General features: G+C 37.1%; 1 protein-coding gene across 1 annotated transcript, besides 47 other annotated features; it reads left to right on the top strand.

Annotated features, from left to right (window-relative positions):
* Positions 1-507: part of a mobile genetic element that runs on past the window's edge.
* Positions 1-12,443: part of a mobile genetic element that runs on past the window's edge.
* Positions 510-6,690: a mobile genetic element.
* EKO05_0005281 (uncharacterized protein) lies at positions 6,402-6,737 on the top strand (the record flags this gene model as incomplete). The annotated part of the gene is made up of 1 exon (XM_059636568.1): positions 6,402-6,737. The coding sequence occupies one exon, from the start codon at positions 6,402-6,404 to the stop codon at positions 6,735-6,737; it is 336 nt and encodes a 111-aa protein (XP_059492551.1).
* Positions 6,619-6,685: a tandem repeat.
* Positions 6,691-6,734: a tandem repeat.
* Positions 6,735-7,869: a mobile genetic element.
* Positions 6,762-6,805: a tandem repeat.
* Positions 7,870-11,398: a mobile genetic element.
* Positions 11,411-11,653: a tandem repeat.
* Positions 11,434-11,561: a dispersed repeat.
* Positions 11,559-11,971: a dispersed repeat.
* Positions 11,645-12,097: a dispersed repeat.
* Positions 12,174-12,203: a tandem repeat.
* Positions 12,249-12,278: a tandem repeat.
* Positions 12,294-12,321: a tandem repeat.
* Positions 12,328-12,439: a mobile genetic element.
* Positions 12,328-12,443: a long terminal repeat.
* Positions 12,442-13,722: a dispersed repeat.
* Positions 12,444-12,447: a direct repeat.
* Positions 13,715-13,718: a direct repeat.
* Positions 13,719-13,974: a long terminal repeat.
* Positions 13,719-22,959: a mobile genetic element.
* Positions 13,720-14,178: a dispersed repeat.
* Positions 13,863-13,892: a tandem repeat.
* Positions 14,061-14,102: a tandem repeat.
* Positions 14,116-14,281: a repeat region (potential rRNA).
* Positions 14,289-14,626: a dispersed repeat.
* Positions 14,315-14,345: a tandem repeat.
* Positions 14,508-14,711: a dispersed repeat.
* Positions 14,827-16,050: a mobile genetic element.
* Positions 16,260-16,445: a dispersed repeat.
* Positions 16,527-16,731: a mobile genetic element.
* Positions 17,021-17,118: a dispersed repeat.
* Positions 17,308-17,344: a tandem repeat.
* Positions 17,763-18,287: a dispersed repeat.
* Positions 18,029-18,071: a tandem repeat.
* Positions 18,288-18,751: a mobile genetic element.
* Positions 18,749-19,774: a mobile genetic element.
* Positions 19,760-20,388: a mobile genetic element.
* Positions 20,293-20,404: a dispersed repeat.
* Positions 20,406-20,554: a dispersed repeat.
* Positions 20,849-20,997: a dispersed repeat.
* Positions 21,002-22,959: a mobile genetic element.
* Positions 22,699-22,959: a long terminal repeat.
* Positions 22,957-23,293: a dispersed repeat.
* Positions 22,960-22,963: a direct repeat.
* An 11-nt stretch (positions 23,294-23,304) lies between the features above and the next one.
* Positions 23,305-27,840: part of a mobile genetic element that runs on past the window's edge.

The following is a 27,840-nucleotide window of genomic DNA, read 5'->3' as shown; positions in this document are numbered from 1 at the left end:
TAGTAAATCTAACTTAAACCTATAAAGGGACGCCTTTAGTAGAGAACTAAGAGCACTATCTAATAACAATTATTAAGGCTAGGGAAACCCTAGGCAAAGCAAAAGAAAGATAGATAGCTAAAGTGCTAGAACTAAGCAGTTTCTAGAGAGGAATACAGCAAGAGCTAAAGACATATATTCTGCCTGTAAACAGTATTATAATATATCTAACTACTACTACATAAATACAGCTAAGGCACCTAAGTAGTTTAAGCTAAATAGAGGTGTTGTAAAACTAGTAAAGTATAAGCTTAAACATAACAGTAACTTATAAAAGAAAATACAGGCAATATCTTAAGGGACTTAGTAACTGTAAATAATAACAGCGTCTTAATTAATTACTCTACACATTAAGATGTCTTACCCACTAGACAAGATTATTAAGTAACTAGATATCTTAAAAATTGCTTAGGTTAATAAAGGTAGTATAAAAGGAGTATGTAGCATAAGTAATTAAGGATATCTATTTGTCGCGCAGCCGAGCCTGTGGATGACCAATGGGGTGCTCCCCTATCCAATCGAGCTTGCGGATTATTCTTGAGTGGCTCCTTTCTCCACAATTAACCACCGAGCTCCTAAGGGTCGCCCACAAAGCTTAAGTAAGCAAGATCACGTAATAACCAAATTTCCTTTATACTTAAGCAACACGTTAAACATCAAATATATAGACACTAATTAAAGTAATTAATTACCTAAGTATAGTCCTCTAAGCTCTGTTACAGTTATAAGCCTGGCTTCCTAAGCACAGTAGATCTCCCTGCGCACTCAGCAACAAGCTTGTTAGACATTGCTCAACCGCTCTAATTTTGCCTAATTATCTTTTTTATCCTAACTCCACGACTGCCACTATAGGCAAGCTAGTCAACTACAATGCTTAAGCTCTCTTAGGTATCCTAACAGGACCCTATCAACTTAAATTAAGGTCTGATTAGCCTAATTAGTTTATTTAACTTATGTGGCACGCTAAGCTTTGTAACATATGGGATTTAGTAGATCTAGACGCTAAAGACGCCCCAGGGATGCACAATAGAGCCCCTAGGCTACCCATTATAGGCTCCGCCCCCACCTGACCGCCGGCTTAATCGACCCGAGCCCAGAGCGTCTAACCCAACGAGCCTCCTGCAGGCCTAACAATCCTCAAGACCTACAACCAAGAGCTCCTTAGGTACAAAATAAGAGCGAGCAAGTGGGCAGCTAAGGCTGAGCGCCTTTAGAAGCTCTAGAACTAGGTTAATACTACAGTAAGCCTAGCAATCCTGTCACTAGTAATAGTGAAGCTTGTTACCTAAAACACTACAACGCTACAATTGCTCGTACGAGCCCTAAAGGAGGAGCTCGCTCTAACAGATATAAGCACCAAAAACCAGGTCAGAGCGGAGTACAGGCAGCACCTGGGAGCTGCCAGGCAAGGCTGAGCTGCTCTACAGGATTAGTATCAGAAATAGTTATACCTGTACATGCGAGCCAAGTTATATAAGCTCTCTAAGGTTACTAGGGAGCTTGCTGTACAAGACTTCTTAGATGCCTTAAGCCACCAGATTGCCCTAGAGTAGGCCCGCACAATAAGCTAAAGGATCATCTAGGACAGTATCCTAGGGCTTAAAACACTTAATCTAGACCAGGTTTTAAGGGTCTTTAGTAGGTTAATATATAAGCATACTATAAGATCAGGTAAAGATAACCTAGGCGTTTTTGCAACCTTTAGTACCCGCTCAGACGCTCTATCTGGCCAAAATAACGCGGGCGAGAGCTCTGGGAACAACGCTAGCAGCTCCTTAGGATACGTCTGCCCTTGTAAACAAAAAGGCAAGACCTACAAATAGAAGCCTACTAATTGCTGTTTCCTTAAAACTGCTGTTAGAGGGAGCTCCTTACTACCTGTTCAGATAAGCAAAAAGAACAAGCAAGAGACTTGCTAGAGGCTTAGATACTAAGAGCACAAGGAAACCTAAAAGGCAATAGAGCGGCTCAGATAGACTGCAAACGCTCTATTAGCTATTACTTCAGCCGCCACTAGCTAAACCAAGAAAGTGGAGTTTCCTGGCAACGTCTAAGCAGCTCTAATTAATCTAAAATTAATAACAAATCTAGTAGAGAACGTGGGATCTGGGGTATACAACCTTATGGATTTTAACGCTTATCTATTAACAGATAGTACTATTTTAGACAATAGAGCTGCTACGCACCTAGTTAACAGCGCCAATCGGCTGGTACCTGGATCTTTCTGCCCTGCTGGGCCCACTGACACGGTAGAAGCAGGTACCCAGGCGCTCCCCATATCCGGACGAGGAGCTTGCTTATTTAAGAACGCTTTGCACAGAAAGCGCAGCCTATACACTAAGGACCTGCTCCTTTAGAACGTTGTAGTTGTAGAAGGATTCTATATTAACATAATCTTAGAAGCTCGCCTCTAAGAGAAAGGAGTCTGGTACCTAGGTCTAGACAGCTCTCTTTGTGTGGGATATATTAAAGATCTTAATAGGAGCGTTGTATGTGCTACTCTTAAGCGCGCTTATAACCTTACTTTCCTTAAATACAAGCCACTTTCTCTCTATCCTCCTATCCTTAACGCAGTAACAACAAAGCGATCCTATAAATCTTACCCACGCAGCTCGCCTGAACAGCTGTGGCACGCCTGAGCTGGTTATCTAGTCCTAGAGGCTCTTTAAGCGCTGGTAACAAAGGCGCGCGGCGTACGTATCAACAGGACGCTCCAAAAAGATTGTAAGATTTGCTTAATAACCTACACCAAGCAAGTAATATTACAGAGAAAGAGAGAGAGACTAGCACAACTGTTTTAGAGAGTTAGCTAGGACCTGTTTAATATGCTGTTAGGTAGGGGAGGCGAATTATAGACGCTTGTGATTAAGGAGTACTATAGTGGGAAGCTCTTTGTGTTTACTTTATAAGGTAAAACGCAACTAGAGATCTTACAGGTCCTTACGAACTTTACAAGCTAGGTACGTACCTAGTACAAGCTCTAAATCTATAAAATTAGCCAAGACAATAACACAGCAACACTCCTGTAGAAAGGGAGCTCAGCATATAAGCGCTGGGCGCTTAATTAGGAAATAGATATAGATCCCTCTCCTCTATACACACACAAGCCAAATAAAGGAGCAGAAAGAGCTAGTTAAGAGATAATCACAAAATCTATCAAGATAAGGAGCGGAGCAAATCTACCCCAGAAGCTCTAGCCAGAGATTGTTGTAGCGGCGGCATAGCTCTATAACATAAGCCTATCGCACACACACAAGCTACAGAGCCTAAATAAGGAGCTTAATCTCTAGTTTACTCAGTATTTCTGATAGTATAAGCCAGAGCAGGTGAGGGTAGCAACAGCAGATCTAAGACCTGATTAGAGCGGGATTTACGCCTACGGCTGCCAAGCCTACCCCTTAAATAAGGAACGAGCAGCTGGGCGTAATCAGAGGGGCTTTAAAGTCACTCTAAGGGGGCATATCAGCTACCTTGTAGGGTACTAAGCATCTAACATCTATCAGATATAGGTCCCTATAATTAACCAGGTTATAACAACACGTAACATAACCTTTAACAAGAAGCTCTTTTATAATAGAGTAGATAAATCTACTGCTATAAGCGCTAAAGAAGCAGAGGCAGTAGTAGAAATCCTCTATGAACCTGGCGAGATTACAAATGCAGGAGAAGCAATCAAGCTCCCTAACAGAGACCTGACGCTTAGCAAGTCCTCTAAGCATTAGCTTGGGGGTAACACTTAGGAGTAATCTTAATTGCTAGATAGCTAGTCTAGTAACAAAGGAGCTCCTGAGACAGAGACTGTACGCGCAGCAAGCTTGGCCGGCAAGCCGCTAGAGATCCGTGCAGAACAACACCAAGAAACAGGCCTCCTATCCCCTAACCCAACGCCTGAGCCAGAGCTACTGGCCTTAGGCGGGGAAGCTCCTAAAGAGGAGAATCTAACTAACGGCTTACAGGAAGTGCACTTACCTGATCAGGAAGGGAGCGCGCTAGTAGATAACAAGGATCTTAAGAAAGAAGATCTACTAAGACCTGCATTACTGATTGTTCTAATACCTTCTTAAAGGACAATAGGAGCAGATAAGGCAGTAACGAGACGCTTGTATCAACAGAGAGTCTGGGGTCCAGCCACAAGGCGGAGCCGCCAGATAGATGACTGCAAGCGCAATAAACCTGCTAATGATTATAAGGATAGAGCAGGACAGTACTTAGTAATAAGCTCTATAAGAAAGCACAGGTACTCCTGGCTTATCTACCTACTATTTAAACATACAAACAAATATGGCATAAGTAGAAGAGAGCTTGTTACTATCCACGCAGTGCTCGCGGCGTCTGTCTTAAAGAAGGAAAAAATCCCTTCAGAGCAGCGCACGCACCGTGACGAGCTCCCACCTTTACCAAAGAAATAGAAGGATCTCGCCCACTACCTACTAGGAGCTCTATTTTGCCAGGCTTGTAAGAAAGAGATAGCCACACTTATAGAAAAGAGAACCTAGAAAGAAATAGACCGAGCAAGCGCCTTAGCTAGGCCTCTGCCGCTTAAATAGGTCTTTACATATAAGCTAGATCAAGATAGTTACTTTCTTAAATATAAGGTAAGGATCTGTGTACGCAGAGATCTACAGGCTAAGGATTTAATTGTCTCAACCTACGCTACAACGCTCGCCTCTAGGTCTTTTTGCACCATAGTGGCGATAGCTGCCCAGTTTGACCTGGAGCTCCATTAGTATGACGTCGCAGGCGCGTTTCTCAACGCGAGCCGCCAGGACCAACCCTAAGTGCTCTGCGAGCTGCCAGATAGCTTTACAAAACCTAAGAAGGTAGTCCTACTTCTACAGGCTCTATATAGGTTATGTGATTCGCCGGTTCTATAGTACAAAGAGCTCTCAGCCACTCTCTAGAAGCTCGGCCTAATCGCGTTAAAAGAGGAACCTTGCTTGTTCTATGACGCTGAACGCTGGATAGTGCTACTGTTCTATGTAGACGATATTCTGCTAGCCTATTACAAGGACAATTAAGCTGCTGCAAAGCATCTTATAATCTCATTAATGGCCAAATACCAGATAGAAGACTATAGAGCTGCTGAATAGTTTCTAGGAGTACGTATTATCTGCAACAGAACTGCTAGAACTATTACACTCGCGCACGACGCCTATATTAACAAGCTTGCTACCAAATTTGGAGTAGTAGAGAAGGGATCCTTCCTAACAGTCCCCTTCCTGATAGAAGAGCTACTCAAGCATGACAGGCAAGCTTCAAAGCAAGAAGTTAAAGCGTTTTAAGAGCAGGTGGGATCTATCCTCTACACAGCAATTATAATCTAACCAGATATAGCGTATGCCGCCTCTTAGCTGTCCTATTATCTTACAAATCTAGGAGCTGCTTACTTTAAGGCAGCAGCTTAGGTTATAGCTTACCTCTATTAAACAAAGCACCTAAGGATACAGTACAGAGCTCACCAAGGCAGCTAATTGCTTATCTGTAGGGACGCGTTATTTGCCGACAATTAGGAGACCAGACGCTCCTCTTAGGGGTATATCGTGCAGCTCTTTAGTGGTCTAATTATCTAGAAAGCAGCACGTTAATTAACAGTGACAACTTCAACCACTGAAGCTGAGTTGTTAGCGTTAGAGCATGTGGCTAAGGAAGCAGCAGCTCTTAAACGGTTTCTACACGAACTTTAGCTAGACTTAGGGGTGCTGTAGGAGATTTTCTGCGACAACTAACAAACAATCTAATTAGTAGTAGAAGAGAGTGAGCGGCTTACTACTTAGCTGCGCTATGTAGATATCCAGAATATGTAGTTAAAACAAGAGTACGCCAGGGGAAATCTCCAGGTAACGTACCTCAAAACGAGCGAGATGCCAGCCAACAGTCTTACAAAAGCGCTCCCCAGACAGGCTTACGAGCGCTTTGTCTCACACCTGAACCTGTTTAGCATTAATCATATAGAAAAAGAGCAGGTTAAGGGAGAGGCAGAAGATTGTGGTATTGCTGGGGAGGACAACCCCCTCCCTAAATAGGCAAAAGAGCACCTGTAACTACCGGTGGCAGCTCTTTTAAGCGCTTAACTAACAGCTATAGGGCTTAGCAAATTCTTCAAACTATATATAGGGAGGACAGCCCCCTCCCTATAGGTATCTAGCAGCTCCAAAACCTGACCTGACCAAGGAGGGTACTTAGAAGAAGTACCCATCCTTGATCAGGCCCTTTACCACACAGAGAGCGCAGCGCAGATCAGTCACCTGCTATAAGCTCGTTAGCTAATAAAAAACAACAAGTTATAATTGCTTACGGAAGTTGTCACTCTACCTAAGCAAACAAGCTTATTAACTAGCTTAATCCTAAAGGGCTTAAGGCAGATGTTGCTAAATAAGCTGTTAGACTACTATTTACAAGCGCTATTTAAACAAAACCTACAGGGGGCGGCACAAATGCCCTTAGGCGCAACACCAGCAGCGCCTTTCCTGCCTACTAACACAATTAACGCACACAGGCACCGAACTGTTTACTATAAGCGCGTCAACGCAGCGCTTGCAGGGAATAATCCTGCAAGCGCCCTGCGACGGGTCGCGAGCTGGTGGGGGGGGCGCAGGCAGCGCGCGAGGTGGCGGCGGCGGCAGCAAGGCTGCATAGGCGGCGGCGGTAAGGGCAGCAGCAGCGGCAGTAGCAGCAGCAGCAGCAGAAGGAGCAGCTGAAGCTGCAGGCGCAGGCTCAGGCGCGGTTGTGGTTGTGGTTGTAGTTATGGTTGTGGTTGTGGGTGTGGGCACGGGCGCGGCAGAGCCGCTGGCGGCACAGGCAGCAGCTCAGGCGGCAGTAGCGGCGGCGGTGCGCGTAAGGCGCTTAAATTTAGGTTCTCTCTATAGGCCAAAGTCAGTAAAACCTCTAAAAAGAGCTAGTAAAACAAGGCCAGAAAGCTTAAACAGATGCTGTCTAAAAAAGCCTTTAAGGCTATAGAAAGTGCTAAAGCTAATAAAACTACTTAAAAGAGCTGGTAAACAAAGACAGGAAGCTTGAATAGACGCTCCCCTAAGCCATTACAACTATAGAGGAAACACAAACCTAGCAAAACAACAAAGAAGCATATAGGGTAGGTCTAAGGAGCGTAAAACCAGCAATTAGTATACTTACGGCTATGTTAATAGAGATAGTTAAAGAAACAGAGAAAAACAAGCAGGTGAGCTAGTTATATAGATCTCTAAAACGCCTAGTAAAAGTGAGAGTAAATGCGACTTTCTCCAGGCAGCACAACGTTACTGGCTTAACAGCAAACAGACAATTACTAGTCTATACTATCCCTCTTATCTAATAAGGTTTATAAGAAACAAGCATAGGAAAGGATACTTAGCAGCTTAGTAACAAGGAATCTGCAGCTAAACAAGCGTCTGCCACCTACTTTAGCCGCTCGGCAGAATAATTAGAGTCAGCAACAGGTTACAATTAAACCAAGACCACTAGAGAGCATTAAAACTACTAACCACAAGCTCAGAAATCTGGTTTAAGAATTTAAGAGCCTGATTACCTATGCAGCAGCTCTTAGAAGACAGGCGATCCTGGCTGGGATCACCTGGGGGGTGTGTCGCGCAGCCGAGCCTGTGGATAACTAATAGGGTGCTCCCCTATCCAATCAAGCTTGCGGATTATTATTAAGTGGCTCCTTTCTCCACAATTAACCACTAAGCTCCTGAGGGTCGCCTACAAAGCTTAAGTAAGCAAGATTACATAATAACCAAATTTCCTTTGTACTTAAGCAACACGTTACACATTAAATATATAGACACTGATTAAATTAATCAATCACCTAAGTATAGTCCTCCAAGCTCTGTCACACTATTAAAGAAGGCATTTCTCCTAGATTCTAGCTTAACTACGCATATCTATAATAACCTCTTAAGACTTAGAGACGTACACTAGCTAGCAATAGGAGATTATATCTAGACTAGGAACTCTAAGGTCTAGATATAAGAATATAGTACTGTTAATATATTAGTAAAGAGATCTTAAGGTAAATAGGTACTACGCTTAGATAACGTTGTATAGTGCCTAGATTTCCTCTATAACCTTGTATTATTTAGGTTACTCTAAAGACAAGGAATATAGTAGGATAACTAAGAAGATCTAACAACGCTATGTTAAAGAAACAGCAAAATTATAGCTGTCCTGAAAGAAAGCTTTAGATAGTAGGTTATTAAACAACTAAATATAGCTATAGTAGCACTCTATATACGTATAAGTTATAATTAAAGATTACTATAGAGAGTAATAGCTATAATGTAGCATAAGAGGCTTAGACATCTAGAACTATCTGCAATTAAGCACCTTATGTATTAATCTGAGGGGGTAAAGATTAAAAGTATTATAACAGTGCAATGTAACGTATATAGATAATTAAAATTAAAGTATTAAATATAAAGAACCCTACAATTAAATAATAAAGGCCTAGGCAAATAAATAGCTATAGACTCCTATAAATATAAAGTAGGAAGCTTTAATAAGAAAAAGAGTTAAATACTTATTACCTGCTAACACTCTTAGTACGTGTAGGACTTCTACTTTAAGGACGAGAGGCCTATAAGATCAATGATCTGTCTACTTAGAATTTTTGTCTAGTTCTTAAAGTAACAGTTTAACATTACACTTAAGGTAATTAAGACAGATAATAAAATTATTATAGTTAAACAAGAGGTTAAGAGATAGTGCACGTCCCTCTTAATAAGACTTAAGCCTTCTACTCTAGACATATAAGCTTAGAATAGAGAAGCTAAACACTTATAGGGTGTAATAAAAGAGAAGGTATACGTAATTTAACTAGACGCAAATCTACTATAGGAACTCTAGCTAGAAATTACTAGACTAGTAGTATACCTATACAATTAGACGCCAAATTATCTAAATAAGTAGAGATTACTGTATAAAAAATTCTTTACACGCATAGCTGCTATAAATAGCATAGTTACTAGACCTTAAAAACTAAACTAGGCTTACTTAAGAGTATACAGATGCAAAGCATTTGCTATAACTAATAACACTTATTAAAGAAAATTAAGGCTATAAAGACTAGACCTAAAGGTATAGATTAGATACCTAGTAGAATACTAGTCTACTAACATATACTAAATCTAGGTTCTATTAATAGCTAAAGTAATTAGCACCTGTAATGTGGTGTTTAATAAAGAAACAATATTTAATAGTAAAAAAGTAGACATTAAAGATAACCTTATGCACTATATATTAGAGGAAATTGTAACTTAGATTAGTATAGTTAAACTTCTAGCTACATAGAGCTTTATATCTAAAACTAAAACGTTCTATAAGGATAAGACAACGTAGAAGAATACTCTGCGTGCTAAACAACTCTAATATTACTAAGGTAGGAAGATTGTAGAGGCATACCTAACGCCTCTACTAACTCCTCTGCTAGCAGTATTCCTAACTAAATAGATAAGCTATAATAAGACAACAGACTAACTTAAATAAGACTAAGGAACGTCTGTAATAACGCTGTAGGCAGCTACATTTATAGCAGGCACTAAGGCAGAACACCTTAGTTAACCTAAAGGAAAACCTTTTAACAAAGCTTAATTAAAGAGCATTATAGCAAAGGGAATTAAGCTGTATTAGAATAAACTTCTGCTATTACCTATAGTATACTTAAAGCTAAAGGAGCACCCTCTCTTTAAGATGTTTAAATAAGTAGAAAATAAACACCTATAAAGCTATAAACAAATAGAGTTATAGGCTAAAGCTCTAGCAGCTCTAGTTTAGAAGTCTAGATAATAAATACTTAACTGTATGTAGGTCTATACATATAAGTTTAAGAAACACTACTACCTTAATAAGTGTAAAGTAAGGCTTATAGTTAGAGGAGAATAATAACGTAATATTACGTTATAAGACATATATACAGCAACACTTACAGGCTAATTACTTAGAATACTAATAGCAATTGCTATAAAATATAATCTTAAACTAAAATAATAGGATGTTATAAATGTGTTTGTCTAGACAGCTATTAACTGCAAAACATATATCAGGATACTAAGAGGATACTAGAAGACAGGCACCTTACTAAAGGTACAGAAAGCCTTATATAGACTCTGCATCTCTCTTCTACTATAGTAGAAGGAATTTACAGTAATATTAGCTAGAATTATATTTAAATAAGTACTATAAGAGCTATGCTGTATAATTAAGGATAGAATAATTATCTTCTTCTATATAGACAATATTATAATTACGTACTACCTAAAGCACAAATAAGAGGCAGATAATGCTATTAAACAGATACAGGAGCAATACCTGTACACTAGAGAAGATAACCTTTAATAGTTCCTTAGTGTAGAAGTCTAACATAATAGATAGTAAAAGATAATTAAATTGTTATAAGCTGCATACGTTAATAAGATTAGTTAATTAGTAACTAGATAGGATATAAGGCAAAATACGCTAATATCTAGAATTAAACTTAAGCCTAGGAACAGTCTAGCTAAACTACTAGAGATTAATTAATATTATTAAAAGATCAGATCCCTATTATTTGTAGCAGTAGCTACTTAACCTAATATAGCGTTTGCCACGTTGCAACTAGCACGCTTTCTAGTTAACCTAAGTAATAAATACGAAGACGCTGCTAACTAAGTGCTTCTGTACCTACAGAAGACAAGAAATCTATTACTTAACTTTAGACAGGGTAAGGGACTTGAAGTTGTAAGTAATGTATTATTTACTAATAACAATATAGACTAAAAGAGTTCCTAAGGATACGCTATTAAGCTATTTAGAGGACTTATTGCCTAGAGAGCAAATAAATAAGATACTGTTACAACGTTAACTACTAAGGCTAAGCTCCTAGCACTGTCTTAAGTAGCTAAGGAAGCAATATTTACCTCTTAACTATTAAAAGAGCTTTAGGTAACCCTAAGCAATCTAACAATAATAATTAAATATAACAATATATAGACAATACGTCTAGTTACTACAGATATTGCTAAGATATAAACTAAACTTTAGAATATTAATATACATAACTACTAGTTATAAATAGAATCTAACTACAAAGTAATTAAAGTAGAATATATCCTATCTAACAAAATAATTACAGATAGATTTACAAAGTTGTTGCTATTATTAAATAGGCTAGCTTTCTTAATTAGTTAGGACTTGTTAAGGGCTAGAAGGGTACATTAAGGGATATCCTACTTAAGAAGATATAAGAGCAACTAGAGGACCTTACATTAAAGAGTTAATTAACTAAGTTGCGCAGCTTGTAATAGGATTCTAAGCTAAGGGGGTATGTTAAATAAAAGGTATTAGAGAAATAGGTTAGGCGATATACCTGCCAAAAAAACTATGTAGGGGCTACGCTGGCAAAAGGGTAGGGGGTACCCTGGGGTTGGGTAGGGGTTGGGTACGGTCCGCACGGACTAGGGGTAGGGGTAGGGTAGGGGTAGGGTCTACATGGGGTAGGGGTAGGGTAGGGTCTGCACGGATGTTAGGTAGGGGTAGGGTAGGGGTACCTCTAGCGTGGGGTAGGGGTAGGGTACGGTCTGCACGGACCAGGGGTAGAGGTAGGGTAGGGTAGGGTTTAGGGTAAGGTCTGAAGGGAAGAGGTAGGCCTAAGTAGGGCCTGTAGGTGTCGGCGTGTAACTCTTTAACTAAAGCAGTTATTATAAGACTTTGTACTACAGAAATGTAGAGCAAAGCAAGCGCTTTTAAACAGTCTATATTCCGTAAGATTCTGATTAAAACTAGTAGAGTTACAGCAGTTGTTGTGTAAGTCCTAGGTTGCTACAATGTAGGCCTACGTAAGAACTGCTCTAGCTCTACTAGTTTTAATTGGAATCTTACGGTATATGGACCGTTTGAAAGTGCTTGTTTTGCTCTACACTTCTGTAGTACAATGTTTTGCAATAACTGCTTTAGTTAAAGAGTTGGACGCTGACACCTACCCTACCTAACCCCTACCTAACCCCTACCTAACCCCTACCTGTACCCTATGTAGACCCTACCCTACCCCTACCCCTACCCCATGTGGACCCTACCCTACCCCTACCCCTACCCCATGTAGACCCTACCCTACCCCTACCCGTACCCCATGTGGACCCTACCCTACCCCTACCCTCTTAGCATAGAATTAGCGTAGGTAGGGGTAGGGTACGGTAGGGGTACATCACGTGATGTACCCTACCCCTACCCTCTTAGCATAGAATTAGCGTAGGTAGGGGTAGGGTACGGTAGGGGTACATCACGTGATGTACCCTACCCCTACCCAACCCCTACCCTTTTACCACCGTAGTAGGGGCCCCTACTAGAACCTAGATAAGACAACAATCACCCTTATATAGAACAACAACAGAACATTAATACATTATCATTAACTTATTACTATTACCATCTAATCTAACGAAAGGAATATAAAAGACAGGTACTAAGCTGCTCCTACAGATAGATTAATTAAGATTACTTTAAATTATAAGAAACTATTGTCTACTTAATATAACAGACTACTAAGGATTAATATACACTACTATAGACAACCTTTTAGACTCTATAAAGACACTGTCTTCCTTAACAGGAAACAGCTGTTAGGTTGTTGTTCTAATAAAGGGAAGGTCTATCTAACTATCCTTTAATAGAAAGAAGGTTATAGAGTTCCTTAATAACTATAACTATATAGCAGAAAACAGAGGGTTAAGTAACAAGTAGAAGGTTATGGTCCTTCTTAACTACTGCTATAATTACTGTAGGAGGTTTATTAAACGCCTAAAACTATACGCTTTAGACAATTAGGTTAAGCTTTAGATTAATATAAAGGATTACTAGAAAGACTAGGATACTGCTTAACGTATAGGTAATTAAGCGTTCCTTAAAGCCTATATTAAAGAAACCTCTTAAGCCTTCCCTAGACTAATATACTACTATACTAACTTTTTAGTATATCGTAATGTATATTAGAAAAATAATTAAATTCTAACCTCTAAGGAAAGATACTACTTCTTCTTAGGACTGCTAAAGGTTAATAAAGACCTTATCCTCTTTAACATATTAAACAGGCTAGACATAAAGGAATTATCTTTATTTATACTTAATAACATCTATAATTTTATAAAAAGGGTATATAAGTAGCGCTAAGGCTTAAAGGTATTAGTGCTTAAAAGGGACAATAAACATACTAAGAAAACCTAGCGCCTTATAAGCAGCACTAAGGAGCTTATTAACGCTAAATCTATTATTACTTAGGCTAAGGATTAACTAGCTAGTTAGGGTAGTAAGAGTAAAACACCTCTACCTCCTAGTATTAATAGAGACGTTAAAGAGCTCGTCTAGGCAATAGGCAGATAGAAGCTATCCCTAGTAGAGGTTAGCACCCTTATAAACTCTAACAATTAGATAAGAGAGATCCTTTAGTCTCCTACTAGTTACACTTACTTTATTTCTTAAGCAACTAGAGCTAGTGCTACCTAGGAAAGGAATAATAGCTCTTACATTACTAACGCACCTAAGAACGTTAACCTAAGATAAGGAGTAAAATACTTCTAAGGAAGAGAGTACAGTAACTCTTATAATATATGTAGAGAGCTAAACTACTAAGCCTAAGAGTATAAGTTGTACAGATTACTTACCTGCATAAGGTGGTGCAGTTTCTAACTTAACTAAGACAGTTAACCCAGATACTATTTTTGTAAGGCAGACTTCACAAGCATAAAAGTAGCGATCTGGTGAACTGATAGATTCAAAAGAGGAGTGAACAAAATAGCAGACAGCGAGCTACAAGAGGGCGGAGAGAGAGACCTACTTATAGTAGTAAGGCCTATGCTCTCTGCAAGTAAAAGTAAAGGTAAGTAAAGGAAGGTTCTACTAGGTTTAATAGAATCTGCTAGTAGGTTGTGACACATACTAGTAGGTTACTATCTTACCTAAGTAGAAGTCCTAACACGTGCCCCTTCTTATAAATAGCAAAGTCTCTTAAGCTAAAGTCTGTGTACAAGTGACTGTAAGAGTCTAATACTAACAGTTTTTTAAGTAAGAGTAAAAGAAAAATAAAGAAAAAGAGGATATAGAAATTATGTATAAGAACCTATTAGTAGTTAAAGTATAATTAAGGTATATGCCTTTAGTAGTGTTACGCAGGTCTCCCTAAATCCTAATATAAAAAAATAACCTCTAAGATTTTTTCTACTGTATAAACCCTACAACACAAAAATTATACCTCTCTCTGTTTAGAGCTTATATAAGGGAGTAGTACAAAGAGATTTATTAATTTGTTAGAGCTGGATTTATCTTTAACTTTAAGGTTAACCTTTACTAATAGTTAATTGCTAAAATGTAGCAGCCTAAGGGCAAGCTTAAGTAGATCTAGATTATGTTTAGCGTATCTTTAGGCGTGTTTTTAACCTGTAAAGGAGCCTGTTAAAAGTAGCCTAATATTCTGTTAAGTAATATATCTGCTTTTGTTAGCCTATCTTATTTTAACTAGATTTATTAAGATTGCTAAACTAGCTGTTGTTAAAGGTGTCTTCTAGGTAAGGCTCCTAGTCTGTTAGCATTTAGAGTGCTGGTAGAACTATTTTATTAGGATTGTTGTAGTGAAACAAGAAAGCGTTTTAGTAGTTAAGGTGTTGCTTAGCAGGTTCCTAGGTAGGTTTAGGGTTATTAGACTATTTAATAAGGTATTCCTATATACTGCGTTGCTTTCTGCAATTAAGGAATAAGTTAACGTACTATTCTTAAGAGACTAAACCCTAGATGTTAGTAACCTCTATAGGTGTTAGTTTAGGTAGTGCTTAATCTAGTAGGTTGTCTTAGCTTGTTTCCCTAAGCAAGTTAGGGTGAAATACTAGAAATACGCCTTTTAATATTATATCTCTAGGTAGGTCTAGTTTATATACGGCTCTGTTGTGTATAATACAAGTAACTAAGTATAGCCTAGCATACTTATACTCTAGTTTTTTTAAAGGCTAGGTAGTATTCTAGTTGCGTGTAGAAACCTAAACTAGGTTGCCAACTGCGTATTTTAGAGTCTGTTAGCAATAAGCATTAGCTTAGGCCTGTTGTTCTTGTTGTGCCTAGGTAAGCTAAATCTTTAGATATTCTAGAAGGTTAGTATAGGTGCAGAGTAACTTGTTAGCGCGCAAGAATTAGTCTTTAGCTTCTTTTAATAATAGTTCTATTTAGGTATAGTCTTTACTAGGGTGTATACTACTATAAGGAAAATACCTAAGATCTGCAAAGAAAGGTGTAAGTCCAGTAGACATATTAACAGTTTTGTTAGCTTGAAACTTAGTAAGATACAGCTATAAAGCCTAATTATTTTATATGTAGTTAATATACTTCTGCAAATAGATTTTAAGGCTTTAATTAGCTTATTTAGTTTAACTATTAGTTTGTAGATAATAAGAAGTTAATAGCTTAGCTAAGATTTAAAGGCGTTTGTAAACCTGCTTCTAGAATTTATTTATAAAGGAAGTACCTTAATTAGATATAATAGTACGCAGGAGTCTATAGAGGCAAAAGCTTTTTATAAAGTAGTAAGCAAATTCCTTTAAAGAGCAGCTAACTAATAGAACGAAGTATTGCTGCTTAGTAAGGCAATCTACTATAATAAGCAGGTTTGTGTATAATTAGCTGTTAAGAGATAGTGCTAGTAAGTCTTAAATATAGTCTATAGAGATATCTAACTACCTAGCGTTAGGGATTAGTAAGGGTTTAAGGAAAATATCATAGGCTCCCTAGGAAGGCCTTACGCATTTACACACCGCGTAAGCTTAGTAATATTTTTTAATAGACTAAGGCATACTAGGCTAATAGTAGCGCCTAATTATTAGATATAAAGTAGCTTTAGGACCTTTATAGCCTGTAATCTTGTAGTTAGAGCATAAGTTAAATATCTAGCATTATAATTATGCGTTAGGGAGTATGTAGAGCTAAGTCTTGTCTAGGAACAGGCGTCTAGAGGAGCCTTTACTAATAGAGTGACAGTTAGCTAGAGAGATGTAGTAGCTGTTTTTGCAGAACTAGAAGCTTAGTTTGTAGTTATTTTTATCCAGGGTAGAAAAGATTTTCTATATAGCTGTATTAGTCGCATATGCGTTAGTAAGCATATCTTTAGTAGATTAGAGATCTTCTAGATATAGTAGTAAATCTGGTAGCAATATCCTATAAATGTTATCTATTAGGTTAAAGTTATCTTCTAAGTTATTAGGCTCTGCTAAGGGTGTCTAAGTAGCGCAGAATGTTGTTATTGCCTAAACATTTAGGTTGTCTGCTAGTAGTAAGGGAGAGAGCTTAAAGAGTAGCTTGTATTGTAGGTGTAACTCCTAGGTCTAGGTTATATAGTCCTAGGATAATTTAGTTTATATCTAATAACTATGTGTCTTATTTGTCTCTAGGGATGTCCTAAGGACGTTGGCTTAACATATCTGCTTTACTATTTATAGGTCTAGGTGCGTATGTTATTTTAAAATTAAATTAAGAGAGAAATAGTAACTACTAGGCTTAGTGTTAGTTAAGCTTCTTAGTCTTTATAAAAGTTTCTAGGTTCTTATAATCTGTTATTACCTGTATTATATAAGGGGAGCCTATAAGTTCTAGTTCCTATTCTTTAAAGGCTTAAATAATAGCTATAGGTTCTATATTATAGATGTTGTAATTACATTCTACAGATAAGTGCTTTTTTAAGAAGAACATAATAGGTTGCAGGTTACCTTTTTAATTCTGTTGCTTTATAATTCCTCCTATAGCCCAGCTGGAGGAAATAGTACAGATAACAACTAGCTGCATAGGATTAAAGTGTTAGAGTACAATTTCTAGTTAGAAGGCGCTTTTTAAGGCATAAAAGGCGTCTTTATAGGCTTAGGTAGGCTTAAAGTCTTAGTACTAGACAGAAGGTTAGATTACTAAGGGATCTTTTGTAGAAGGTCTAGAAACAACAGTAGATTTAACAGATTGTGTTAAGGGGAGTATAATTAATAAGTACCCTTTAATAAAATTTTAATAGAATATAGTAAAACCTAGAAAGGAGAGAATGTTAGGTACTGTTTTAGGCATTTCCTAATCTTAGATAGCCTTAATTTTGTTAGGGTCTATTTGTACGCTGTTGTTAGTATAATTATACCTAAGAACTTAACGCGTTCCTTATAGAATTTAGATTTCTTTAGATCTACGTAAAATCATTAATCTTTAAGTCTGCTAAGAACGTTCTTAACATGTTCCTTATCTTTAGCTAGAAAATTAGAAAAGACTAGAACGTTATCTAAATATACTGTGCAGAATTAATTAAGGTATTTAAATAATAAGTTATTAATTACCTGCTAAAGAGTTGCTAGGGTGTTGTAAAGTCGAAAGGGTATAACTTTGTACTAGTATGTACCTTTCTGTGTAGAGAATACTGTAAGCTATTCTAAGCTAGGCTTTATCTAAATTCTATAAAAGGCGTAGATAATATTAAATTTTAAGAATATAGTTATTTAGTTAAGTTATGCTATATTTTTACAGAAAAATAGAATAGGATATTAGTCCTTAATAGTAGCGTCGTTAAGCTCCTAATAATCTACACAGACTTGCAGGCCCCCTCTAGGTTTAGCAAAAATAAGCAGGTTATTTTAAGTAGGGGAGTTACAGCATTTAATAAAACCTTAGGCCTTATTTTCCTTAATATAGTGTTTAATAGCTTCTATTTGCTGTCTAGAGAAAGGTTAAAGGTAATAATTAGGAGGGTTTGTACCTAGTTTAAGCTTTATCTTATAGTTAAAGTTACTATAGTTAGGAAGAGTTTTAGCAGCTTTGCTATTAAATGTTAGGATAAAGTTAGTGTATTTCTTTAGTTCTTTAGAGGTAAGTAAGTTAGAAAAGGGCAGGTCCTAACTTAGTTAGAAGAATTTGTTAAAATTAGCATCTGCTAAAGCGCGTCTAGTAGTTATAACTTAAAGTCTTTATAGTAAGATAAGGGAGTAATTAGTACATTTCCTATATAGCCTTACTACAGTAGCTAATATAATATAGATATTATATATCTTTTATACTATATAAGTATAAGGTAATCTAGAAAGCATTGATTTAGGTTGAGTAGATTGCCCTTTGTAGTAGTTGCTAAAACTAGGTTTTAATAGTAGTGGGGGCTTAGCATCTAGCAGGGAACCTTTGCAAAGTAGGGCAGGGGTTTAAGTAGTTAAGTTGCAGTGCTGTAAGCAATACTTGTCTGCGAAGGTAATAGAGCAGTTTTACTAGGAAATAGTAGGGTTATAAATAGCCCTCTACTTAAATCTAAGGATTAGGTAAAAAGATCTATAATTGTTTATAACATAGGCGCTAGTACACTTAAGGTACAAGTTAATTTTAAGGTAAAACTCTACTTAATGTGTAATAGTTTATGCAGGTTTGCTGTTGTATCCTTAACAGACAATTGGTGTTATCAGAGGAATAAGCTAAAGGGCGCCTGTTTTCTTTAAGAAGGTTTTAGAGATAAAGCTGGCGTTAGCGCTATTGTCTGCTAGTGTGCGGACACTGTAAGGGGCGTTTTTATTACAGCCTAAGGAAGCCTAGAAGGCTAATTAGCTGCCTGTCTAAACAGGTTTCTTAGTAGTTGTCTAAGTAGTATTAACCTAACAAATAATTAGGCTAGCCTTAGTAGTGTCTAAATAGGGTATAAAAGGGTTAAAAGAGCGCACTTATTAGGAAATAGTCCTTAGGTAGTAACTATTATCTAAGGTACCTAAACTGGTTAAAGCACTTTAATGCCTATACAAAGACGCGCACCTAAGGAGTACACCAGCTGCTCCTTATTAACAGCCACAAGAGCCACAACTCCCTTAACTTCCAACAATACTGTAAGGAAGCAAAGATTGTTACACTGTGTATGCCTCTACACTAATCTCACCTCTTATAACCACTAGATGTAGGTTGTTTTGCCCCTCTAAAGAAGGTATATAGGCACTAAGCTAAGAATCTTATGCACAACTACATTACTTATATTACTAAAACTAAGTTCCTACTATGCTTTATAGACGCCTATAAGGAGACATTTACTTCTAGCAATATCTAAGAAGGCTTCTAAGGCGCTGGAATAGTCCCCCTTAACCCAGAACGGGTTATAATGGGTCTTGATGTCCGCCTACGTACCCCACCGCTACCTACTATAGAAGATGAGCCCTGGCAGTCCCAAACCCCAAGCACTACCCTGCAATTAGGGTCGCAATTAACGCTGGTTTGAGAGAGGATTCAAAGGCATGCAAGCAGCTCACTAACTTTAATAGTTAAGGCCTTTAAAAAGCTTGCTAAAGGCGCAGCTATAGTAGCGCACAAGCTGGTGTTGGCTTAAAGGGAGATTACTAGGCTTCAAGCAGCAAATAAGGCTGCTATGCGACGTAAATCGCATAAAAGAAAGCAATTACAGCAGGAGGGAGTCCTAACAGCTAAGGAAGGCCTTTAATTAACTACTCTAACTAAGTTTAGGGCGCGTGGTAATAGTAAGAAGGCAAAGAAGCAAGTGCGTGCTAAAGGAGGGGAAGTAACCTAAAGACGCTGTACAAAGTGCTACAATGTTAGACATAACTTACGTACATGTAAGAAGGCTGTAGAAGATGTTTCTAAATAATATTATGTACTACACTACTATATACAAAACCAAAGTGGGCGAATACAAGCTATAATAGGGTAGAAATTTAGTGTGGTCTTGGCAGAGTGATCCGCTCACCCGTTTAATCCGCTCACCCGTGGAGTACGTTAGCAACATTAGCAATTTCTAGGCTAGGGTATTGTAGGAATGTAAACAGGTTAAAGGCTTATTTAGCTAAACTATAGATATCCTTATCTCTATAAACTTCCTATAGACAATAGATGCAATCTATAGGGTTAGAGTAGCAGCAGGTAAAACTAGAGGGATCCTGTAGAAGATCGTGGGCGGGTTCTTTAGTGTAGATTAAGAAGAAATTAGCCTAGTCTGCAGGATATTAATAGTTCTAACTATTGGCGCGTATAAAGTGTAAGCAGTTAAACAAGTTAATAATTAAAGTTGTTTTTAGGGCTTGTAAAATAGGACAGTTTCTTTATAGCCTTGTCTAGTTAGTTGTTGTACTAGTCTAAGGAGTAAAGGAATTAATAAGCGCTAGCTAGAGTAGAAGTTAGGGTAACTAGGGTAGTGCTCCCTAGTGGCGTGTATGTGGAAGGCGCCTTAACCTGTGTTAGAGGGGTACAGAATTAGTCTATTATAGCAGGTGTGTTGTTATAAGGCTGTAACTGTAATAGTATACTAGTATAGGTGCCTACTAAGCCTAGTGTTTTAGGCTTAGGGATATTAGAGGACTGCTAAGCTAAGCAGAGGAGGTGTCTAAAGCGGGAGGGGGGTCGGTCAGTGTTAGGCTCTCAGCCTTACTCTTAGCCTCAGGCATGTGGATGCGTCCACCTCTGACCTGTAGGAAGCCTTAGGGCAAATAAGTACTGTTCTGGCCGCTGTCTCACTATTAAAGTGAGCATTGTTACCTTTTTGGCATGCTTGGCACGGTGGGCAGAGCTGTGGCCTTGACATTATGCTTACTTTGATGGCTGTAGCGTAGCGTGGGTTTGAATCATGCTGGCAGACCTGGCCCACCTGCAGATGGTTAACCCCGCACAGGTCCAGTCTCAGCCGAGCCGGCTCATCCGTGAGCCGAGGCACAGTCCTGTGGGCTAGTGCCGTTGCTGCTGGAAGGTCCAGTACTTAGGATAAGAGAGAGATCCTTCTAAGTGTAGTAGCACGTTAGAACCTGTAACTAGAGGTGGTTGGCCTAGGTCAGGCCCTCGTTAAGAGGGGAGATATTGTTAGGCTCTCAGCCTTACTCTTAGCCTCAGGCATGTGGATGCGTCCACCTCTGACCTGTAGGAAGCCTTAGGGCAAATAAGTACTGTTCTGGCCGCTGTCTCACTATCAAAGTGAGCATTGTTACCTTTTTAGCATGCTTGGCACGGTGGGCAGAGCCGTGACCTTGACAGTCAGTGGTGTTATCGGCCTAGCCTCCCAGATATTCCTGTGCTAAGCCTTAATCAGCTTTTAGCTTAAGCTGTTAGTAATACTAAGCAAGTTAAGTAGATTGCTGCTAATGCTAAGTAAACTTAGCTTGCAAGTTGTTTAGTTAAGAGGCTGTCTAATTATTACAGTTAATTAGTTAGGAGTAAAAGTGCTTAGCCTAATCTAGCTTAAGTTACTTATTATTTAGTTGCTAGGATAGCGCGTGTAGACTGCTATTAACTTTACTAAGAAGTCCTAGAAGGAAGGCAGAGAGTATAGAGTATTGTCTGTAGGTAAGGTGTATAAAATACCTATCTAGATAGTTGTTAGACAGCAGAGGCAGCCCTAGATTCTAAACAAGAGGATTAAGGGACTAGAAGTTAAAATCTGTAATTAGTGCAATAAGGAACTCTAAAGGTTAGTCACCTAGGCTAAAGTATTTAACTAGAAAGTATTTAACTATAGTAGTAGAAAGGTGCTAAAACTGTTAGGAGAGACTATTGTTTAAAAGGACCTAGGAGGACATAGCGCGTAAAGAGTCCTTACAGCAAAACTGTAGAGCTAGGGTAGAGGTGTCCTACTAGCTAGCGTAAGTAGATTCTTCCTATAGCCCTAGAGTAGCGCTAGTAAGTTTCTATAGGGAAGCCTGTCCCTAAGGGGAGTAGAGAGTAGGCTAGTAGATTTCTGTAACAGTATCCTCTGTTTTAACAGTAGCTTGCTTGTCTTTCTGTGTCTAAGACTTTAGTTAATTAGTAGATAAAGTAGATAGGCCGCTGCGTGTAATAAAGGTTCCTAAGGTAACAGCTTTTTTATATGTCTTGTAGTTAAAGTCTTATACATAATTAGAAATAGCACTACTACCCTAATAATTAAAGGACTTAGGATCTATAGGGGTTTCTAGGTGGCGTAGGCAAGACTTGTTGTAAGAAGTCTTCTTCGCAGAAGTAGAAGAAGGGCAGGGGGGTAGCATAGAGTTAGGCTTAATATTATCCTTATTAGTTAGTAATATAGCTGTAATGTGTAAAGATGTTAATAGAAGTTAAAGGGTTATGTCTGTAAAGGTAAGTGTAGTAGTAGTAGTAGGTAGTTAGAAGAGAAGCAGAGCACCTAGTGCCTTTAAGTAGTAGTAGGGCCTAGATGTTTAGTAGTAAAAGTACTATATATAAGTAAAAGATAAAGTCTATTGAAAGAGCTGTATATTAGTAAAAGATAAAGAAGTAAGCGTTTCTTAAAATAAAGAGGTAGGGGATACTTAGGGGCGCTAGACCTCTTAGAAGGCGCTAGTAGATTAAAAAAAATAGGCACTAGACCGCTTAAAAGGTGCTAAAGGGAGGCGCTAGACTACTTAAAAGGCGCTAGTTAGTTAGGGGGTAAAACAAAAGGCTAGTACTCTAGAGCCTAAAAAAAGTAACAATTTAGCCTACTAAATGTTAAAGATAGGTAATCTGTACTTGGAAGACGTGCAGGGGAGGCTGATTTGTACTTAAAAACAGGCACTTACTACCTGCGCTGGTTAGGAGTAGGGACTAAGAAAAGAACTCTAAATAGGGCTAATACTTAGTAAAGAGATAGCACACTAGACTAAAACTTTAGTGCAATCTTAAGCAGCAGTGGCTAACTACTAGCTTAAGAAAGGCAGAAGCCTAAGAGAAAGCTAAATTTTTTAGCTGTTAGGTCTGCTATTATGTAAGGCAGACTTTACAAGCATAAAAGTAGCAATCTAGTAAACTAATAGATTTAAAAGAGGAGTAAACAAAATAGCAGACAGCGAGCTATAAGAGGGTGGAGAGAGAGACCTACTTATAGTAGTAAGGCCTATGCTCTCTGCAACTAAAAGTAAAGGCAAGTAAAGGAAGGTTCTACTAGGTTTGATGGAATCTGCTAGTAGGTTGTAACACATACTAGTAGGTTACCATCTTACCTAAGTAGAAGTCCTAACAATTTTAGCCCTACTTACTATTAAATTTAACCAATCTTAGGGTCTGTCCCACCTACCTATTAACTTAATTAGTTAAAACAGTAGATTTAAGAATACTTTGAAGTTTTACAGGATGTCTTAGACTTGATAGCCTCTGTAGTTTAGCCTAATCTATTTAAAGGAGTAGACTCTAGGCCTAGAGGTGTAATATATAGATCTAGGCCAGGCCTAGACATATAGGGAAAGTTTATTAGAAGTGTTAGCATAATAACTACATTAGATAATTACAAGCTAGACTATAAGTAGTTGCACTCTTTTTAGAACTTCTAAATCCTTAACAATAACTATAATAAAGTTTATAGTCTTAATTATATTAATAATAGTTACATTATACTAGGGGTATATAACGTTAAAGATAGCTTCTCCTAAAACGCAGTAACTAGGTTAGATAAGGCACGCAATCGCTAAGTTAATACCATCCTAGAAAGAGCTTAGAGAGCTACAGTTAGGAAAGAAAGACCTATAATATTTTAATAAGCTATAGTTAAGCAAGTATACAATAATACTAGAGTTAAGTTAGTAGTAGAAATTAAAGACTTGTTAGGGTTAAGCTCTTTGCTAATAGAGAGTAAGTAAATAATACCTTTTGCTAGTTAATCTTACAGTTAGCTATATGCTATTATTAAACCACTATTATAAGAGAGAGTATTAGAAACTATTCTACTATAAAATTAGTAAAAGAGTAAGTATTTAATAACTAGCTTAGATAATAGAATAGCAGACCTACTTAAACTTTCTAAAAACAAGATTCTAACTGCAATTCTTTGTTAAGAAGTATAAGGGATTACTATTAGAGACTTAGTCTTCTAGGGTTATATCTAAGTAATGTTCTAGAAGCTTATATAGGAGTTAGACTCTAACCTAATAGTTAGTAGGAGCGTTAAAATAGCAATCCTAGGGGCTAGAGGTTCTAACTAATTAGGAGTTAACAGGTCTTACTAGTAAACTGCTAATTAGCTAGAAATTATAATGGTCCGCACTAGCGCTAAGTTTAGCAAAAATTACCCTGCAATTAAGAACAGTAGGGCTTAATGCTTTAATATTAGATTAGAGAGGAATACTTACAGACGCTACTAAGTAGAAGTACACAGTAATACATAGGACAATAAAGATCTTCTAAATAAGCTAGCTAAAACTATAGAGAATAATAGGTTAGAGAAGCTAGTGCACTAAGATTTACTAATATGCTAGGCTTATATTAGGTTACATGCAGTTAGCTGTTTAATTAACACTAGGGCTTAGATAAATTTAATAAGGTTTAGTGCTTCTTAAGCGCTAGGAATAGTGTACAAAGAAATAACATACCTAATAGAGAAAGAGTAGGGCGTTATTGTAGCTAATAGTAGCATAGATCTATTTGTTAGAACGTTGTAGAATGTCCTAGTCTAGATTAGAGAAGTTACAACCTTACCGCACTTCAGACTTATAAGGAACCTAATAAGATTAGTTATCCTTAGAATGCTAAAGTGCTTATTAGCAAGACTAGCAATATAATAAAATGTCTTTAGAAGAACTACGTGCTATATTATATCTAATTATAGCAGAAGGAACGCTACCTTTGTTGTATTAGACCTATCTCCTTACTACTCTACCCTAGTTAAGCATAACTAGAATAAGGGAAAAGTTAGGGGAACTCCTTAATTAGGCTAGGATGTTCTAATACTAGTAAAGACCTAATAACACTAAAGTTCTGTTATACAGTAGAATTAAACTACTACTTCCTACATATAACTATAGATTTAGAAATCTTAAAAGGCCTGAGTAGTTTTATCTTTACATAGAACAAAGCTAGTAGTCTATAATAGATCTCTAAGGGAGGGGACCCTAGGCAAGTACATGCAGATAAGGACTTCCTTATCTTACTATCCTAAATAAACTTATAAATATTAAGAACAGAGGGCCTGCATAATATAGTTAAAAACTAAGAAGTTAACACACTTCATAAATAAGTAGAGGTAAAAGTTTAGCCTGTTAATAATCTATAACCTAATAAACCTATAGAACTTAGTTAGGAAGACTAGAAAAGAGTTAGATATAAACAACAGCAGCTAATACTTAGTTTAAGACTATATAATATTAGGCCTTTTAATTATTATTTAAAAGGCAATATGCCCCTTTCCTAAAACAAAATAAGCTTTCTCCCTAGAGAATAAAAGATTAGAAGTTTAGTAATACTCTGTTCCTAGCAGAGATAGCACTCTTTAAGGAAATAATCCTAAATAGAGAAGCAGCTATAGCTTTTACCTTTTCTGAATTTAGGTAGATTTAGAAGGAGGCTTCTCCTGTATACTAAATAAGGACAATCCTACATAAAGCTTAGTAGGTTAAGACCTTCCCTATTATAAGAAGTCTAGAAAGAGAACTTATTAAGATGTTAAACAATAGGTTAGAACAAGGAAAACTAAAGCAATGCAACAGCTAATATAGAAACCTATAGTATTTAGTGTCTAAGAAAGATAGTAGATTTTAGTTTATTAATAACGCTTAACACATAAATAGGGTTTCTATTTAAGATGTAGGAACCCTGCTAACTACAGACAAGTTCTCTAAGAGGTTTACTAGGTATAAGATAATATTACTTATAGACTTCTTCTCTAGTTATAACTAGATAATACTATATAAAGACGGCAGAGATATAACAGCAGTTATAACGCTAATTAGCCTTTTACAATTATTTACCCTAATTTAAGAGGCTACTAACTTAGTAGCTGTCTTCTAAAGAATTATAACAAAGATTCTTAAGGATTACTAGCCAGATATACTTCCTTTCTTTAACAACATTACTAGTTGTAGTCTAAAGACAGACTATAATAACAAGAAGGCTTTACCTAGTATTAGGTAATATGTGCTTAAGCACATCTAGTAACTAGATAGGGTTCCTATAGACATTGAAAGAGAAAGCAGTATAGTGTTAGGACTTAAATGCTACTAGGGACATAATTAAATAGGGGTAGTTAGCTATAAAGTTTTAGCATAAGGATAATATGTAGTATAAAAGAAAGTTAATAAAATTACAAATTAGCTAGAGTGTTAGAACCTAAAGGAGGTCTAGATGTTTATAGGAATTGTAGTGTACTACTATATCTAGATACCCTTATTTACCTTAAAGGTGAAGCTACTATTCTAGTTATTAAAGAATAACGCAGTATAGCAATAGGGCAAAGTAGAACAGAGCTTAATGTTACTCCTAAAAGAGCACATTATTAACGCATCCGCCCTTATAACAATATCTTATAAAAATCCTAGTTTAGTGTTTCTCTTAGTTAATGCAAGTAATATAGGCGTAGGAGCATGCCTTAAACAAATAGGCCTAGACAGAAAACAATACCCATATAGGTTTAAAAGCACTGTCTAGTCTAAGGTAGAAAGTAGGTAGCACTTAATAATGCTTAAATACAAAGTAGTTATTTAGGTACTTAAGAAGTTTAGGATGTAGCTTTATAGTATACACTTTATTATTAAAACTTACACCTAAATATTAATTACCTAGCTAAATAGGTTGTTATTAGACCTTCTAGGCTTAGTTATAAACAGGTAGCTTGCTGTAATTCTACTCTAGGACTTTAAAATACGCTATGTACTAGGAAGGAAGAACGTTGTTACAGACGTACTATTAAGATACCTAAAGCTAGAGGGGTAGGAGAACCTAGAAAAACCTAGATCTAACATTAAAAAGTTTGTTAAAAACCTAATAGTAAATTGTAGTGTTAGGTAACTAGGTTAACATAAGGACTACCTAGATTCTGAGACAGGAATACTTTTAGGAATTAGAGGACATTGCTGTTTTTCTACACTCTCTAAAGACCCTAGATAGGTTAAGTAGGAAAGAGTGTAGGGCTTAGAAGAAGAGAGCTATAAACTTTTTTAAGAGGGACAGCTACTTATTCTAAAAATCATTAAGGAATATTACTATTAGGTGTGTAGTTAATAATGTAAATATCTAAACAGCAGTTATATAGGACATCTACTAAAATATTAGCTATAGGGGTATAAACGTAGTATTCTCTATAGTCTCTTAATATTACTACTAGCTTAACATGTACAGGAGTGTTAAGAGAAAACCCTCCACGTGTAAGGAGTGCTAACTTAGAGTAACTAAGATTATAAAGGATATGCTAAGTAGTACCTACTCCTATTTATTATAGGAGTTAGTTACTGTTAACGTTGTGTATATGCTAATACGCAGAGGCTTCTAGTACCTAGTTGTAGCTAGAGGATACTTAAGTAGGTAGATAGAGGCAAGAGCGCTTTATAATAATAAGTTATTAACAGTAGTAAAGTTCTTATATAAAGATATTATCTGTAGGTAGAGCACTATAAGAAGACTTATAGTTAACAGCAGGCTAGACTATGCTAAAGTAGTTAAGAGGCTTACTTTAATCTACAGGATTAAGAGGGTACAGGCATCTACACATAACCCTTTAGTAATAGGAAAAGTAGAGGGTAGACATAAACGTATTTTTAATGCACTTATAAAGCTTAAGGGGTTATAGGTAGACAACCTCCTAATAGTGCTCTTAGCTAATAGGATCTCTATACAATCTATAGGATACTTAGCATATTAACTTATTACTAGCTAGAACCTAGTCCTTCTAATTAAACTGTTACTACTAACATAGCAAACACTACTATTCTAGAAGGTTAAAAACAGAGCTTAACTACTTGCAATTAGGGCTATATAGTTAGATCTCTAGGATTAGTTTCTAAAAGATGTAGTTAGTATAACCAATTAACTAAGAGCGTTAAAAAAGAAATATTAGGATAAAAACAACAAAGTTTAGTATAAACAGATTAACCCTAGAGACGTAGTTCTACTGTAGGAATTAGTAGGACAAATTAACAT

Source organism: Ascochyta rabiei, chromosome 8 (assembly GCF_004011695.2).
Source record: "Ascochyta rabiei chromosome 8, complete sequence".
Lineage (NCBI taxonomy): Eukaryota > Fungi > Ascomycota > Dothideomycetes > Pleosporales > Didymellaceae > Ascochyta > Ascochyta rabiei.
This window is presented reverse-complemented; position numbering and strand designations above follow the sequence as displayed.